Source organism: Heloderma suspectum, chromosome 7, assembly GCF_057233095.1.
Source record: "Heloderma suspectum isolate Gila_16-S chromosome 7, 16-S_ref, whole genome shotgun sequence".
Classification (NCBI taxonomy): Eukaryota; Metazoa; Chordata; class Lepidosauria; order Squamata; family Helodermatidae; genus Heloderma; species Heloderma suspectum.
The window spans coordinates 50,274,171-50,292,644 of record NC_139464.1 but is presented as its reverse complement, the minus strand read 5'-3'; the positions used below and the strand labels follow the sequence as shown (position 1 = coordinate 50,292,644).

The 18,474-nt window shown below is 43.0% G+C and overlaps 1 protein-coding gene across 1 annotated transcript in view; it reads right to left on the bottom strand.

Moving 5' to 3' along the window:
* Window positions 1-18,474, bottom strand: part of LOC146339760 (sodium-coupled monocarboxylate transporter 1-like) — a 62,903-nt gene that overhangs the window by 4,913 nt on the left and 39,516 nt on the right. The window contains exons 12-14 of the mRNA XM_084810149.1: window positions 13,645-13,850; window positions 9,965-10,068; window positions 7,457-7,542 (exon numbers count right to left, since the gene is read on the bottom strand). Coding sequence (XP_084666275.1) covers window positions 7,457-7,542; window positions 9,965-10,068; window positions 13,645-13,850 — 396 coding nt within the window. The remainder of the gene's footprint in view (window positions 1-7,456; window positions 7,543-9,964; window positions 10,069-13,644; window positions 13,851-18,474) is intronic.

The window sequence follows — 18,474 nt, the reverse complement described above, 5'->3', positions numbered from 1 at the left end:
AGATGGTTAAGCTTTTTGCCTACTGGTTTTAATTTTTAGATTTGAATTATATTAATTATGTTTTAATTTGTTTTTTATTGTATGCCTCCTTAGGATCCATTATGGCTGAAAGGTGGTCTACAAATATAATAAATATCTATTGCTTCAGACTAGCAGAAGAAATGGTACCAATAGTATAAATGCAGAAGACCATTTGTGAATAAAATCTTTCATCAAGCTACCTCAGGGATTCTATTATTAAGGTATGTGACCACTAGGGAGGGCTCTTTCTCAGTGTTTAAAATTCTATTTTGGTAGGGATGGCGGAGAATTTCTCCCCGAAACTTCGGGGGGCCGAGCGCCAACGTGTTCGGCCCCCCGAACAAGTTTCAGGGAGAAATTCTCTGCACCCCCCCGCCCCCCGCACCCCCCCGGGACGGGACTTACTTTTCCCGAATGTCCCTCCCGGCGGCGGGTCCCGGCGGCGGTTCATCGGGTCTTTGTCAGGGGCGGGGGCGGCAGCCGGTCTTTTGACCGGCTGCCGCTGCCGCCATCCCAATAAAAGTAAAAAAAAAAAAAACGCTCCTGTGATAGGCTACGTGACGATTAACGTAGCCTATCATGACTAGATTTGCAAAGTCAGCCGTGATAGGCTACGTAAATCGTCACGTAGCCTATCACGGGTGACTTAAAAAAAAAAAAAAGCGCGTACGGCTAATGGCGGCCCCCACAGGGAGCCGCCATTCACGTTCCTTATTTGGTCGCTGTAGTCTACGTAAAGATTACGTAGACTACGGCGAAAATAAGGGCAACGCTATTTGCGTTGCCCTTATTTTCGCCGTAGTCTACGTAAAGATTTACGTAGACTACAGCGACCAAATAAGGAATGCGAATGGCGGCTCCCTATGGGGGCCGCCATTTGCGTACGCGCTTTTTTTTTTTAAAGTCACCCGTGATAGGCTACGTGACGATTTACGTAGCCTATCACGGCTGACTTTGCAGATCTAGCCGTGATAGGCTACGTTAATCGTCACGTAGCCTATCACGGGGGCATTGTTTTGTTTTGTTTTTACTTTTTATTTCACGGCCAGGCGAGGCGAGGCGCCTCCCCCCCGGCCTGAATTTCGGCCGGGCAAGGCGGGAAGCCTCCCCCCCGGCCTGAATTTCGGCCGGGCGAGGCGGGAAGCCTCCCCCCCGGCCTGAACTTCGGGGGGAGAGCAGCGAAGCGCCTCCCCCCCACCGCAAAAAGCTGCGAGACCAGGTAAGTGGCTTTCGTGCACTCCTATATCTTGGGATTAGATAAGAGTTAAAAATATAGTTGATGTATTTGCAACAGAAAGTATTACACAAGAACAGGTGCTACCATAGCTCATTTAACTGGTTTGACAATCCCTAGGGATTATGTTACAGATCATTCTTCAGCAAAACGTTTTGGTCCCTTATATAATGTTCTGGTCCTAAGTGCCATTTTAGATTTATAAAAGACTACTTTCACAAAGATATTTCTGTGCAACCCTGCCACAACTGTTTCTTTAAGAATATACATATTTGGACTCCTGGAATGGTCTGGGAACACCTGATGCTGCAACGTTGTTGAAATTTAGCAGATTTGAGCCTGATGGACTCTGGAGCCCCATGTAAGAGTTGGATGTCAATATAATATGCTTTGTATTTATACCAAATCGTATTTTTAAATGGTCAGACCTAAACCAGAAAGAAGCCCATCATCCTATTGCAGAGACAGTGAACAAAAAGAACTGGTCTGAATTAATTTCAACTACATATTTATTATATAATCTTTACTCCTTGAGTAAATTATATACATTTCAGATGCAGCTATACAAATATATTTTCCCTGTTTTTTTAAAAGGAAGTTGCTTTATTGATTTAGGTTATAGCCAACCCAGTTGCAGAGGCATGAGAAAGAACAGCTGCCACTCACTTTCCCAGTTCCCTCCTCACATACGAACTATATGTTTCAGCCGATGCATGGCTGCTGCCTAAAGCTGCAGCCCCATACCTCCTCCTTTTCTTTCCTCCAGTGGCAGTTAGTAATGCAAAACATGTGATATGACAATCACATTGTGGGTCTTCATGTTTCAGGTTGCAGCTAATGAAATGGAGCAGTGACAGAAAAACTTTCAATGTGAAGAAGTCACATCACGCATTTCGCATTACTAAAACAGTGGTGGTGGAGGAGCTTTGACTCACATATTGGTCATAACATGTGGTTCTAGTCATACTCTTTAACTATTTATTGTCATAGCTATTAATATGTCAATTCAAATTAATATTTCAAAGATTGTTACAAGATTATTTTTGGATCAGGTATGTTTCTAACTGTTCTGAAGTTACAATGACTCGCATATTTGGCCATTTTCTCCCCATATCTCAGCACTCCACATCACTGCAAGAAATAGTCATCTGAATTTGAGTTATTGAAACCTGTTTGTATTGTTATTTTACCACTTTAAAGTCTTTTCACTTCTACAGTTGTTGTTTTTCCCCCTTTGCTTTCCTATCTGAAGTTATCTTAACGCTTCTTTGATCATGATGCACTCAGACTACCTAGAGTGCTTCCAGATGAGGCTTTTATTCTGCAATTGCCCTGTCTCATTCATGGAATTTTATAGGAGGTCCAGACAATGTGATTTTCAATGTCTAGCCCTCCTGTGTTTTCCCACCACTTGTTCTATCTTTTTTTTTCTTACTAGAAAAAATCAATTAAGGAGGATAAGATAGAATCACTAAATAATGCCTTTTGGTTGGTAGCACGAGGAGCCCTCCATCTTGAAGCACCTAGCAAATATCAGCAAACTCTGATATTGATCCATTTTTCTATCCCAACTGCCTCTCTCTCTCTCTCTCTCTCTCTCACTAAGATCCAAATTAGATGTGTATGAGTTTAACAAACATGTTGTGCCTTGTTTGGCTATACAGCAGGGTTGGGACTCAGAGTCTACTTTTAATATCAAATGCAGCATGTAAGGAAGGGGCTCTAAACATCCCCTTGCTTTGCCTGACTGTGCTGGGATGCTTTCAGCTGTCCCCCCACCCCCAACCTGGCCCACTTCCAGTATCAGTGCTGGGTTCAGGGAGAGGGCTGAAAACAGTAGAGCATGACAAGGTAAGGTGTAAGAGAAGTGAGTTTTGGTCTCCTTTTCTGTGCACTTCATCATCCTTGTGGTGAGTCTGGGAGAGGCCATGAGGCAATTTGGCTCTCCACTCCCCATTGGCTGGAATTAAGCCCAGGTGGACTGCATGAGATGTGGATGAGAAAGCAGAGACAAGTGATGATCAGGAAGGACCACTTTTGCTTTATAAGCAGTAGAGAATGCTGATGAAAGGAGAGAGGAGGAGGGTATGTATACAGCATGGAGAGATAGTCCAAGGAAGGAGATGCAGCAATGAAAATATCAGATAAGAAGAAAGAGTCTTGGGAGGGGTAGTTGATTCATAGAAGGGAGGAGAGAGGGACAGATAGTAATCAACTCTCCCTGATGTTGAATTTGCAAGGACAAAGTGGTTCTAAGCCCTGTCCTCTGATGTAAGGGGGGGTAAGCTCTGAGGGGTTGGGATCTTCCAAGGAGTCCCGCAATCCTATATAATAATAGTGAACTCTATCTGACAGTGAATCTAAAATGGTACCATCCATGCACAAGAGAGAGGTATCAGGAGGCTTCAAGGAACCTGAAGGTTTACAGAAATACCCAAATCCCTGTCCAAGTGCACACATCCCATACCCAGTATGCCTGGATGCTGCCACCTTTTCTGCTTCCTTCCAATGCCTCCTTAAAACCCACTTTTTCAATAAAGTCTTTGGTTCAACCCTCTTGTTCCCATGCCTTATTGTAACTCAGCCTGTAACTAAGCCAAGGCATGTGTAACTGAAACAATATTATTTCCCTGCTTACCCTTGCCTCCATTTCTCTCTCCTCTCTCTGTCATTTCCCCTGTGCTGAATTTTAGATTGTAAGCTCCTCTGGGCAGGAACCTATCCTCTTACACTCTGCCTTTTTTCTCACGGACCTTTTATCCTGTGATTGATATTGTTCCTTCATGGAAGTTAGTGGGCTCTTTACATGATGCTGTGACCCTGCAAGGCATCTCCTGCACTAAATGCCCTTTGTTCCATTTTTAAATAGATCGCAGATAATGAGCTATCAAATTGCCCCATTGAATTCCGCTTGAGTTCCCTCCGTGAAAAGAGGGAAAGCGGCGTCAATAAAAGATAATGGAAGACTCAGATATGGGGAGAATGAGGGGGGATGGGGGGGGGAAGGAAGTGGTGGAAAAGGGAGTCGTTGTGATCCTGCATTTAAAATGGAAGCAGGAAGCCTGTTTTACATGCAGGATTTTAGGCTGGTGTAGAGATATAAAGTACCATCCATGCTGATAGCACTATATAAAAACAAACACTACAATGACTCTGTTTAATAGCCAAACAGGGCAGTGCATGTTTGCTAAACACTTGCACATTTACTGGGAATAGGGACCAGAACACAGCTTCAGTGGGAGTACCTATCAAAAGGCACTGTGTAATTATCAAATAAATCTCTGTGTTTTACAGCTGGGAGAGGCTTGCTTTTTGGTAGAGCACCTGCTTTGCATGCAGAAGGTCCCAGGTTCAGTCCCCAACATCTCCAGGTATGGCAGGAAAGACTCCTGCCTGAAACCCTGGAGAGCTGCTGCCAGTCAGTGTCAACAATAGTCGCCTAGATGGACCAATGGTCTAACTCTGTATAAGGCAGCTTCCTATGTTGCTAAATGTCTGTGCTTATTTCCCTTCTTATGTAATGGGAAGCCCTGTACTCACATGGATCTAGGTTGTGACCAGCATGTTCAGTATAAGGGCATTAAGTGCCTAAGGACACAATCCTATGCATGTTTAGACCGAAAAAGTCCTACAATTCCCAGCATTGCCCAGCCAGCCATATTGACTAGATAATGCTAGGAGTTGTAGGACTTTTTTCTGTCTAAACATGCATAGGATTGCGCCTTAGCTGTATTTTAAGATCCATTATTTTCAGTGGAATTTAGTAGTATTCTCTGAACATAAGAAGAACTGTGCTGGATTAGACCAAAAGGTCTAGTCCAGCATCCTGCTTTCCTCAGTGGCCAAGCAGGTACCTCTAAGACGTCAAACTGGGATTGAGAGCAATAGTCCCTTCCCAGTGTTGTTCCCCAACAAATGGTTTACTTTTGGATCTGGCTCTGCCAATTACTGGCTTTGGCCTTGCCCACCACCAGCATGCAGCCCCTGACAGATTACCCATGAGGGAATGTGGCCCCTGATAGAAACCAGTTTCCCCACCCTTATTCTAGATAGCCAGCATGACTAATAACCATTGGTAGGCCTGTCCTCCATGGATTTGTTTATTCCCCTTTTAAAGCCATCTAAGTGAATGGCCATTCTGAATTACAATTAAATTATTTATTTGCTATCAAATTTCTGGTGCATAAATAAACAAAAAGAACACAGTCTTCTTCAATGCTAAACTAGTGAAACGTAATGTTACAATAAATGTTGTGTGTATTTCCCTCCCTTGCTAAAACAGGTGAAGTGGTTGAGCTGGTGTTCAAACTTCAAAGGAAAAATTCCAAACCCCACGAGTGGAGAATTTCAGTGATTCAGCCTGGAAAAAACTGCACCTGAGAAGCACACTCAGTCTAGCCTATGAAAACTAGGGCAGGACATTGTCCTAGCTCCTTCACCAGAGCCTCATCCACCTAAAAAGGAAGACGGAATTCCAGGGACTTTCAGGTGGGGGCACTTGACAATGGCAAGGTGGGCAGAGGGCTCTGCCCCCTTTTTTTTAAACCTTAAAAAAAGTAAAGCCCCTGCTTTGAGTGGTAGCTTTGTAAACAGAGTGGCTGCTTGGAGTGGGAGCTCAGTTTTTTCAAAGTTTAAACAAGGGCAGGGGAGGTGAAGCCCTAGGACCAACTTGTCACTGTAAGTAACCTGCACCCAAATATTATTCCCACACTCATGAATATTCATGCTCCCCACAATTTCAGGAAGGTTTTTGCCCCCTACCCTACCAAATGTAACAGAAAAGGATGGGCTGAAATACTTTCATCCAGTCCTAATGAAAACGAATGCCACAGAAGAGTTTATAGTGCAAGCCTATACATGTCTACTCAAAAGTAAGTCTAACTGAGGGTAGCTGAGAGACCCACTCAGGAAAATCTGTGGGGCTTTGAATGCAGCTGATCCAAAGCCACTGGTATCTCACCTTTGAGCCCATGAAATGCCATTTTGGGGGGCTTTCTGCCTGCTAACACTGGTGGGAGAAGTACTGGCAGTGGCTTTCCACCCTCCTGGGCACTCCACCAGCAGAGCTTCTCTCACCAAGCAGAAGCTGGCAGAGGACCATTTTTGCTACATCCTAACACCCCCCACCCCCTGTCATCAACAATGGTATGTGTGCGTTAGGATTGCAGTCTTTGGTCTTTAAAGTAGGGGTGCAGAACCTTTCTCAGCCCAAGGGCCAAATTCTATTTCAGGGAAACTCTTTGGAGCTGCACACCAGTGGTGGTTGGGTCCAAAGGCAAAGGGTCGGGGCCAAAAATGTAGTTACTGGCAGTCAGAGCTTAAGGCTGCCAGTAGCTACATCTTAGGAGAGGTATTTCAATCTTTAGAATGGGGAAAAAGCTACACAAAATTCAGGAAACCACCAAATGATTGATGGTTGGGGGAAAGGCTTTGGGGTGAGGGGAAGACGTGTAGCCTTCTGGGGACTCCTGGAGGGCCAGATTGAGACCCCCAGAGGGCTAGATTTGGCCCTGGGTCTAAGGTTCTGGACCCTGCTCTAAAGTGTCACAGGACTCCTGAAAAACTGGTGTTTCTTCTTTCATTTTTGGAATATTTCTGAGAGAAAATTAAAATAAGCATTTTAACTGGCAAAATTCCGTATTTTACCCATATGTTATGGTTGTAACAGTAACCAGCAATCTAAAAGTTAAGTAATATTTTAACTTTTGTAAAATGCATATATTTGTGTGAGTGGGAGGAACCCCCAACTGAAAAATATGAAAGGATGGAACTCTGTCAAAAGCTGTAGAATGAAACCAGGTTAAAAGTAAATCAACCTACCTAAAGCCAGGTTACATAACTTCATCTGACAATATATAAATTCATAAATTTGATAAATTCATATAATCTGTTGCACTATCATGGGGGGATTAGCCTTCACAGTGGGCTAGTAGAAACTAACGCTTGGCTATCAAGCATAGCAATAACTTGTAGTTCCCTGCTAAATACATACCAAATTTCATTCTGATAATATCGAAGAGAGAGATGGTATTACAGAGATGAGTTGAAGGGATGAGTTAAATCAAAGGCTTCACTTCAACAGGGCAATAATGAAACTATTTTTTTAGAAAAATGCTTGAATGAAATGCACATTCTAGTAAAGTTACATCTCCTACTTCCCAGAAGGAATCAAATAAGAATAAATTACAAAACTATACGTACTTGCTTAGGTTTCAAAAATGAAAAGTTAGACAGAAAATCCTCTTTGTTGAGCATGAATTTCTGATCCACTTTCTGCCGTAATCCTCCTGAAAAGCATCTATTTGGTTAGTTAAAGCATATCCAAAGAACACAATTACAAATGTTTCATGTTTGGGAATTTGTTAAAAAGGCCAGAGGAACAGTTCTTCGCAACCACCTATCTAGTGCATGGCAGGAGGAGTGGTGAGGAGTGGTCCTCCCTGCTTCTGCCACTCTGCTTTCGCAGCTAGACAGCCAATTTCAGCTGTCTAGCCATGGGACCTTGGAGCACAGGGAGAGGTGGCCGGACAACACATAGGATGTGTCGTACCAGCACTTCCAACCTCCCCACCCCAGCCTGTACCCGGGAATGCTCTGTTTCCCCCACTCAATGCTGCTCTTCCTAGTGCAGAGTGTGGGGCCAATCCTATGCATGTTTAGACAAAAAAAAAAAAGGTCCAACTCACAGCATTCCCCGGCCAGCCATCCTGGGAGTTGTAGGACATTTTGCTGTCTAAACATACATAGGATTGTTCCCTTCATGAGTCAAGGGCAATGCAAGAAGCTACCCTGCCCATCAGATTGGATAAACAAAGGATCGCATGGAACCATTCCAGCACTGTGAGCTTTATTTTTGGAAACCTATATATCCTTCCTTTCTCCTTCAGTTAGACGCATCCAAGTTGGTTCACATCAATAAAAACAGCAATTCAAAAGGTTTAAAAAACAAATGAACACAAGACTGGATAATAAATTTTGTACCTGACAAAGAGTCAGGCACAAAATCAAAACAGCAGGTCAAATGTCAACTGGAACAGAAAGCGCTTCATTTTAGAACAACATATCATCAGTAAGGGAACCAAATGGATCTTCCAGGATGGGGCATTTCAAAGCCTAGATGGGGCAAGAAAGAAGCCATGTTGTGTATTCCACCCCCACCCCCAATTGAACTTCAGATGACACTGAGACTCCCCGAATGATCTAAAAGACCAAGCAAGCTCTTGTGGTAGCAGGTGGTACCACAATAAAAACAAGCACTTTAAATTATGGCAGGAAATTAGGGTTTTTCTATACAAGGCATTTATTGTGCGGTTGTCATTCCCTACTCATGGTTGTTTATGGGTTTTTTAGACATCGTGATGCTCCAGTTTCACATTTGTGTCTAAAGAGCAGTTTCAGTGAGTTTTTTAGAGCCGGGGAAATGTGCTATTTAATTGTAAAAGCAAAAGAAAATGCTTTTTTCACTTGTGTATTTGTGCTCTTCTGCTATACTACAGTGCCACTTAGAGGTTACGCAGCAGAAAAGCAAGGAAGGAAACACTCTTCATGTAGTGCTGAGATCTCAATTCTACCATGAAACCAAAAGTAGATACAGGGAATTAATAGCCAATTAACAGCATCATGTAGAAAAGCTCTTAATCAGAAGCATATGAAGGTACAGTGGTGGAGTCATATGCTCCAAATAATGAGCTCCTGTCAGACATCTCTCAGCTTACTTCTGAACCAGCTTAGGTTTTGGATGTTCTTCAAGTAACCCCTGCAGAGTCTGTTGCTATAATCCAGTGTTGATGTAATTAAGGGGCTTTTCTACACAAGGCTGTTAATCCACTGCATCTACTTTTGGTTTCGTCATGAGAACTGAGATCTGAGCAGTACATGAGGAACATTTCCTGCTTTTCCACTACATAACGTATAGGTGGCACTGTGGTATAGCAGAATAGTGCAAATACACAAGTGGAAATAGCGTTTTCTTTCGCTTTCTGAAGTAGTAGCCCATTTCTTCTGCTCTAAAAATAACTCCCTGAAAGTGCTGTTTACAAACAGAAGTGAAACTGGAGGGTCACCATATCATCTAAAGAACCTGTAAACAACTGTGGGTGTGGAATGACGAGCACATAAATGCTTGTGCAGAAAAACTCAAGGTGTGTGTCATCTATGATATCCATAAGAACAGCTATGACATTGAGGTTATTTTAGACACGTTCTGAATTAATCTTGTAATTTCTCAACATTATTTGAATTTGCAAAAGTCTGGGTTTCAGATGTAAAAATTACAGTGAAAAACAAAATGAAATTCATGTCTGTTTTAACAGTGACTCTGAATTGTTTAACATGAATGCAAAGCTTGATGAACCAGGAACTCTGTTTGTAGCCGAATACCTGTAGAATGGTGGCATTACTACATGCCAAATTTCTTTTTCTTTTCCTTTGTTTTTGAAGGAACTAACTCTTATTATAAAATATGAAGCAAATCCATGTACTCCAACAATACTATCTTAGCTTTCAAGTTAAAAGAATTAATTAATTTTATGGAGAAGCCAAGAAAGAGAACACTATTTACAAACAGAAAGTTAGGACAAAAAACATTATAACACTTCAAATACAGATACTGCCAGATATGTATATAGCAATATAGCAGAGGTATGTGCATTCAGTTTCTTCCGGAAATGAATCTATACTTCAATAAAATCCTAATCCAAGAATAAATACCTGTCAAAAGGCTGACAACTATTCCCACAGCCATTGTCACCAGGGTTCCAAGTGTGCTGAAGTACAGGTAGGATAAGGAATACCAATAATCTGCAAGGATTGGTCTAGAGGAGAAAACATAATTTATTTGCTACTTTTCCATGGAATGCCTAGAAAATCTTACACTGGAAACTAACATTTATTTCTCATCTTATTTAGATGAGAAAAAAAATTATTTACAAACAATAATAAAAATGTACATAAAGCAAAAACACCATCAACAATGCCCAACAATCAAAAACAAACAGCCACAGAAAGATTGCAGTCAAAACATAGCCTAAAAATAGGTCTTGCAGCCTTTTGGAAAAGAAAGAATAGCAGTAGCTGCCTAACCTTTACTCAGAGGAGGCTCCACAGCTTCAGAATTGTCACTGTAAAAGCTCTGTTCTGGGCTGTCTGAGTCCATATCTGCCATAAAGGTGACAGAGACAATAAAGCCTGTTGCCTTGACTGTAACTAGGGATGGCAGAGAATTCCGCCACGGATCTCGGTGAGGCCGAATGCCAGTGCATTCAGCCCCCCGAAATCTGTGGTGGAACGGCCTGCCACCCTCCCTGCCCTCCCATGGATCCCCCCGGGACGAGACTTACCTGGGGCGGATCTTCCGGGCGGCGGCGGCTGGTCTTCCGACTGGCTGCCGCCGCCGCCATTTGCAGTTTTTTTGTTTTGTTTTTACCCAGACGTTTTAGGCTACGTAAAACGTTACGTAGCCTAAAACGACTGGGTAAAAAAAAAAGAAGGTGTATGCAAATGGCGGCAGCTACAGCCGCCGCCATTTGCATTCCTTATTTTGGGCCGTCTTAGTCTACGTAAATATTTACGTAGACTAAGACAGCGAAAATAATGGGAATGCAAATAGCGTCCGCTACGCTATTTGCGTTCCCCTTATTTTTGCTGTCTTAGTCTATGTAAATATTTACGTAGATTAAGACGGCAAAAATAAGGAATGCAAATGACGGCGGCTGTAGCCGCCGCCATTTGCGTATGCATTTTTTTTTTGTTTTTTTTCCCCAGAGCCCTCCACGGCCGGAAATCCGGCTGTGGACGGCTCTGGCCTGGCCGGCTGCTCCGCGGAGCTGCCGCGGAGCACAGCCAGCTGCGGAGGATTCCGGGGGGGAGGAATGGATCGCCTCCCCCCCCGTTGAGGATTCCGGGGGGAGAGACGGAACGCCTCCCCCCCCACCATCAACATAATCCGCGAAAGGTAAGTGACTTTCGTACATCCTTAACTGTAACAGCAGCATGGGCTCAGATGGGGAAAGATTGTCCTTGAAGTATGAGGGTCCCATGCCATTCAAGACTTTAAAGATTAAAACCAGCATTTTTATTTGGGCCCAGAAGAAAACTGGCAACCAGTAAGCTGGCACAGAACAGATAAAATATTGTCGCACCTGTCAGAAGGCATGCAGCAGCAGCATGTTCAAGGGCAGCCCCATGCAGTGCACGGTGCAATAACCGTGCCAGTAAGTTATAGAATGATGTATCAACGTTGCAAAGTCTGACCACCAGAAAATGCCATCTGATGAGCCCAAAATGGAAAAAGGCGCTCCGACCTGCCTCTCAAGGAAGCAGTGTCAGGTCCGCTGCTTACTCAGGACCTTAAACTGATCAGAATGGCATACAGAAGCACCATATAATGGCCATTCTTTATGAGTATCACCTCCATCTTTAAATGTTCGTTCACATTACATTACATGTTTCAAAGCAAGAGCAACACTACCAATAGAAACAACAGCCCCTGTGTTAGTATAAGAGAGAGCCCTCAAATGGTTCTTAGGCTTAACCTGATTCTTTTACCTATGGCTACTGCTGCCCTTTCCCAACAATTCTGAAAGTACAGATTTCTGCTAAAGAGCCCATCCTCAAATCTCTGTGCTAAGTTAGTTGCTGCTACTCAGTTTCTTCTTCCTTCTACTGAAGACTGAAAGAGAGATTACCCCAGAGACAGGGAAACTGTGGCCATGCTGTCTGTTGTTGGCCATGTTCTCTGGGGCTGATGGGAGTTGGAGTCCACCAACAGCTTGAGGGCCACAGGTTCCCTATCTGCGAATTACACAGTGACAAGAGACACTGACTTCCAGCAACCCATTTCTGCAGACAGTTCTATAGCATACAGAGCTGAAGTGCAGGGAGACATGGTAGTAGTCTATGGTAGGAAGGATACATTGCATATGCCGATTCAAAATAACCCTGCCAAATAATTGACTTCCAGTCTCTAGAACAGTTGCATTTCTCTGCCATATAGACAACACAGTGGGCCAGTTCACACGATACAGCTGGCTCATCATGGGTTATTTAATCCATGATGAGCTGCAGCATGTGCAGCTGCCATTTTAAATATGCAACCCCCAATCAGGGCAATCAAGGGTTGTGGAGTTTCATACAAACCGAGTCATCGTGGTTATTCAAGGGTTAAACAACCCTCGCATAACTCTACTACTAATCTAGGGTGATGTGAGGGTTGTTTAACCCCAGAATAACTCACAATGACTGGGTTCACGTGGCATGCAACAACCCCCGATCGCCCCGATTGGAGGTTGCATATTCAAAATGGTGACCGCACACATCTGGCATGTGCAATGGCTCATTGTGGGGCCAGCTGTGTCATGTGAACCCGGTCAGTATGTAACTCTTAATACCTGAGGTTTATGCTTCTTTGACACCTTGCTTGTGAATGTAAGCATATGTTTCTATCTATATAGGTGTAGAGGAAATACTGGAAGACCTTTGTAATCTCAACGAGATAGGTGAGACATGCTGCAACTGCTCCTTACATGACCAAACTTGCCACGAGGCCTTAGAATTAGGCCTCTTAGGCTTCTTGGCCTGACCCTTGTTTTCCAGGTTCCTTGGCCTGAGAACATGTTTTTTCTAAGGTTTCTCAAAGTTAGAATCAGGATGATACGACCTTGGGATACGGGAAGATTTCCCTGGCTGTCGTCCACCTGCCTTAGCTTATCTCATGGGAGAATGCATAAACATCATGAGACTAAGAATCAGACCACCAACACAGGTGTGATTGATTAAGGAGGTGGCAGACAGTGGCACGTAGACACAAAGGATTTGGGGTATATAAGTCCCTCCCCAATGGCAATCAAGTTGAGCTTCAATGCAGACCAGGACTGTGGAGGTGCTGTGTGTTGGCCAACTGGAGTCTCTCCGTTGTCGTTACCTGGGGCTCCCAATAGCAGAACGGAGGGTGAGATCTTGCTTAGCTTTGTTTTGAGACCACACATGTTCATTTGTAGTCTTCTGCCTGCTACTTAATAAACTTTTTGACTCTTACCTACTGGTGTGCTTATTGCTCCTGAATCCAAAATAAGAACCTTTTTGCCTTTGGCAAAACAATAGGATACCTTTAACATTTATATATATGAAACAATGGCAATAGCAATAGACTGGAAATAATTAAATATCCAGTGTTTTCTCTGCTCTCTTGATCCACAAAACAAAGTCTCCACCCATCTCCCAATGTTGTGAACAGAAAAGTGTCTACTAATTTGAGGGATTTTTTACTCAGATGCGACTAGGCGTTGTAACATTTGTCAGCAAAGAACAGATTGAAGATTTTTCTAGGCCTGCATTCCAACCACCTTAAATGTGACAAATGTAAGCTAATATTTGTTAGATTTGCTATGTACCTCTCAGTAGCCTGGCTTGTCAAGGGAGTTGTTAATACTGGCGGCTCTGATGTCCAGTAGGCTTCTATGCCTGGGCTGGTTATGTTACAGCCTATAGTTGAAAGATTTAATGGCATGGCAGTATGGGGAAGCGGCTGGTAAATCTGAGCTCCAATTCCAACCCAAAGGGAAGCAGTAAATCCACAAATGAGACCTACAAATGCACCCTATAAAAGAAAAAGAAAAAGTTAATGTATTCAAATTTAAGGAAAAGGAAAACATGAGGGAAATTAAAACGGCCCATCACTCCCCCAAGTTCCATTACAGTAAGCACAGGACAGAGCATCGTCTTAGGGCCAAACTACCAGCTATTTTAGATGCACATTTGAATAGTATATTTCGGACTGAGCACACTCCTTTCTTAAGAAAAAGCAGCCACAGGAGCGCCAGTTCAGGATGGCATAGCCAGTGGGGGGAGGGGCAGGTCTAACTCATTCTCCCCACACCATTTTCCTGGTCAAAACTCTATCTGAAGCTGGTATTCACTCACCAAGTGCCTTGGACACAACTAGCATAATCAGGGAAGTGGTTTTCGGGAGCAAATAGCAGCTTCAGGAGAAAGGCTACTGAAGAAAAGGGTTAAACCTCCTCATGCTGAGGTCATGAGGCAGGATCCAACGGTGCCCTATTGCTTGCAGTCAGCACTGCTGGTCATGTGTGGCTGGCCCTGCTGGGGGCGGCACGCACACAGCTGTTACCACCGGAAGCAATGACATAGTGCTTCCGGAGACAAGCCCCCAAATGAGTGGAAATGCAAGTTTCTGGAAGGGGCCACGTGCACACTGGGACTGGCAGTGCTGGTTGCTAGCATTAGGGCACTATTGGATCCTACCCCTGATCCAGATCATGGGTTCTTGTTGCTGCTTTTGTTAGGAAACAGGCATGCTAAGCACTTTATTTACATAACACATAGCTTGGCTCTTACAGACAAATGGCACATTCTGTACCAAAGTATTTAATCCCCACAGCAAGACAAAGTCATTTTAGGAGGGCGAAGAGGTGCTTGACTACTGCTGACCACTTTTCTCCCCAAACTATGGGGTACCAGATGCACGTTTGCAAGATAAATGCATGCAACATGTAGCTTGCCACATCCTCCAGGAGCTAAGTTTGAACAACGTATGGAGAGATAAGCTTCCATGGTGACTGCTTTCCCACTCCAGAACATCCTTCCTCTTTTACCAAAGACCAATCATCTTCTGTTCACATCATATGACCTTTTTATTTTGGCAAGCATTATAGCTAGGGTTTTTGTTCAGTGTTGCATATTTATGCAACTTAAATGTAGTTTTATATAACACTACAACATTTATTTCATTCATACAAACAAGGAAGAAGAAAACTTTCTCATCTATGCAGGTCTGTCCAGGTAGTTATTCCAAAATGTGTTATTCCAAAATGTGGAAGTGCTAATTTTTCTAACTAGCCTAATGTATTCTGCGCAGTCCATATATAATTAACTACGGCGAGGCCTTATCTACACATTCAGAAAATGCATATGGTCCCTTGATGTTATAGTATTTTAGAATTCAGAGGTAAGCTTGAATGTTTTCCCTTTGTGAAAATTCCCTACTGACAGAGAGCAGATTGTCAAACAGAACATAATCTAAAGATTCTAACATAATTTACGCTCTGAAATTCTAGCTCTCTATGTGCAGGGAGGTTTTTATATATCTCCTGGCTACTCTGATTCTGTACTAGTTGCACTGGTTGCTCAAATGTCAGTGTGCTTCCAGGCTCAAATCAAAGTGCTGGCTTTAATCTTTAAAGTCCTAAATGGTTTAAGAACAGGTTATATGAAGGGCTGCCTACACCTTGGATCTGCCTATGGATTGAGATCTACCTCAGAGGCCCTGCTTGTAGGTCCACCAGTGCGATCGATTTGGTAGGTGGGCATGAGAGATGAGGCTTTTTCTGTGGTGGCACCCAGGTTGTAGAACCCCCTCCCTACTAAGCTGCAATTCATACCAACATTACAAGCTTTTAAACCAGTCTACAATGTATTTGTTTTGGGTGGCCATTTCTTAAGATCTTTTAATGCTACTGATTTAAAATTATTGAGCTGCCCTAAAATGTTTTTAGTGCTGTGCCTTGTTTCTTTTCTTTTTAGTCTAAGCTGCTATTTTATTAATGTTTTTATTAATATTGTAATTTTATCTGGCTTAAGTTGCTGTTTTTATACAGTTGTATAACTGTTTGGATTTTCTAGTGTTTAATGTACTTTATACTTTACCATAGTAATGTAGGTGGGAGTGCCAAAGCAAGATGGCGACGCTAAGGGTGTATCAATAGAGCTCCATGTTTGCTTTAGTTTATTTTAATTTTATTTATTGTTTTTAGTGTTGATTGTTATATGATTTGGACCTGGACCTGGGCCCTCCCTGGCTCTTGACCTACTGAAAGTGTATGTCATTGATTTAAACATTTAGAAGAAACATTAAAAGGTGAGAAACGGCAAACAAACAGGTCTTCTACTCAAACTGCTAAGGCATGGGCAACAAAAAAAAATGGTGTAAATTAAGCCCTGAATTTAACCTGCTGCCAAGATTACAAAACAGCTACAGATCGATGACCTTTTCTCAGTACGTGAGTCTGTAAATAATTCATTGCCTCTGACAACCTCAAATAGATACGCTGCCTTGGAGTTTGACGCTCTGTTTTCACCAGTAGAATGGACCCTTTCCGAGCCCTCTGAGCCTTTTGAAATTTCCTCTCCTTTGGGCTCTGGAAACACACAGATTCCTTTTGCTGTGAACAAAAACTTAAATGCTCGACAATGTCTCCTTACTGCTCAGACCACAATACTAATATTCGATAAATTACAGTCTGTTTGCACTAAAGATGACACCCTCGGCGAGTGTCAGTCTGTGGGCCCATCTAAATTACTCGTTGGCCCATGGAATTACAGAAACTAAATCAGACCCACAAGGGTTCCGAAGTCCTTTACTGCAGCATGTAAGCAACAGTCTCATTACAATGGGAAAGTTGAGAGCATTAAACAAACACACTTCTACTTGGATTTTTCAAAACATGCAGGTGTTACTGCAAATTGGCCTGAATAGAGTTAACAGTGGTTGATGGCTCTCGCAAAAGGCGGTGATTCTGTCCTTGAGTCAACTCCTTCACTGCCAGCCCTGCCATATAGATTTATTATCTCTTGACTGGCTCCCTGCAAAATTTAATCAGAAGAGAGTTTTACCCACTTTCGAATACAGACTGTAATTCTCCTTATGCTGTTTAGAATGGAGACTTTTCCGTCCAGGTTCCATATCTCCCCCATCAGAATCTTTTACAATCCTACTATCTGCCCCTTGCTCTGCGGGTGCTTCTCTATGCTGCTCACCAAAAATGCCATGATGATAAGGCTCCCATGGATACATCCTTGAGTGATCTCACTGCAAATCCTCAGCTTGCGTCTAACCATCCCACTGAAGTTTTAAGAATTTATCCAAAGGAGTCGCTTCACCTTGAAACATCAGAGGCCATGATGCACTTGGATACGAACTCTGCAAACTTCACAGATATTAATACTAAAAGGGAAGATTTAAAGTCTGGTCTAGTGTCCTTATTTGACAGTGTAAGTTGCTGGGAGCAGTTCCCCCACACTCAGACTTCGCAAACCATATTAGCAATACTAACAGTCAACTTATTATTACTCCTCCAAAGTCCCCTAATGCGGCAGAGAGTACCCAGCATCAGATAAACAGCCAATAAGTGGATTTAATATTTTTTAACAATAAGCCATCGTCCAAAGAAAGGCATCCTACAGTACAAAAATCCAGAAAGGACCTATCTACACTGACTTTCCCACGGGCACCACCATTCCAGCCTATATTGCCCCCTGTGTGGGATGCTGACCAAGCTTTATATAATCTCTTGATTGCCCTTTTGCGACGTCCCTGCCAGGACATCACTACTTTTCAACTAGTCACAGCTAGTCCAGGAAGCTGGTCTCATACTAGAAACAGTTTACATGGTGTCCAGGTTTCCGCTAGCCTTACACCAAATAAGACTCAGCTCTGCCACCAGTGAAAAATATACAGTCTGACTCTTTGGAGGTGCGTTTGACTCAGTCCAAAATGTATTCACCTGCTAAACAGGGGTCAGATCCATTTGTTCTTCCCCTAGCTGAATATGTCAACTCAGGTCTTTCCTGCACACCAACCACCAGTAAAGCACCCCCAGCTGATGGCACAGATTGATTTCTGACTTCTCAATGAAGTCTTTCCTCCCTGTCATGGAATATGGCTGGGTGGAAAAGCAAGAGTGGAAATGAATCATTCATAAACTATGTATCCAAATTTGACATTATTATGCTGCAAGAGACTTGGGCACTGGACATCATAGAATTAAATGGATTCACAGCGCATCAGTTACAAGCTTCCCCCAGTGAAAAGAAAGGGCGACCAAAGGGTGGCTTATGCATTTTTATCTCCGCAAGGCTTCGCTTGTTCATAACCAACCTCACTCCTTTAGATCAGTTTACAGTGGCAACAAAAGTAAAATTTAACCACTGTAGTATTCTACTACTGAATGTATATATACCCCCCAAACACCTTCGTTCCCAGATAAACAAGGTTTGGTCAGACCTGGAGTCTTACATTGGAGACCTAACTGCGACTGCCCTGCCCACGTATGTACTAATAGGGGGTGGGATTTTAATGCCAGAGCAGGATCAAACGATGCAGCACTTTACTCTCGCCTCATCACCTGTCCCCCTGACAGGCCTCCCCTTTCTTCAATAAATACACGCCAATCAAAAGATACTATCAACAACTACTCCGAACTATG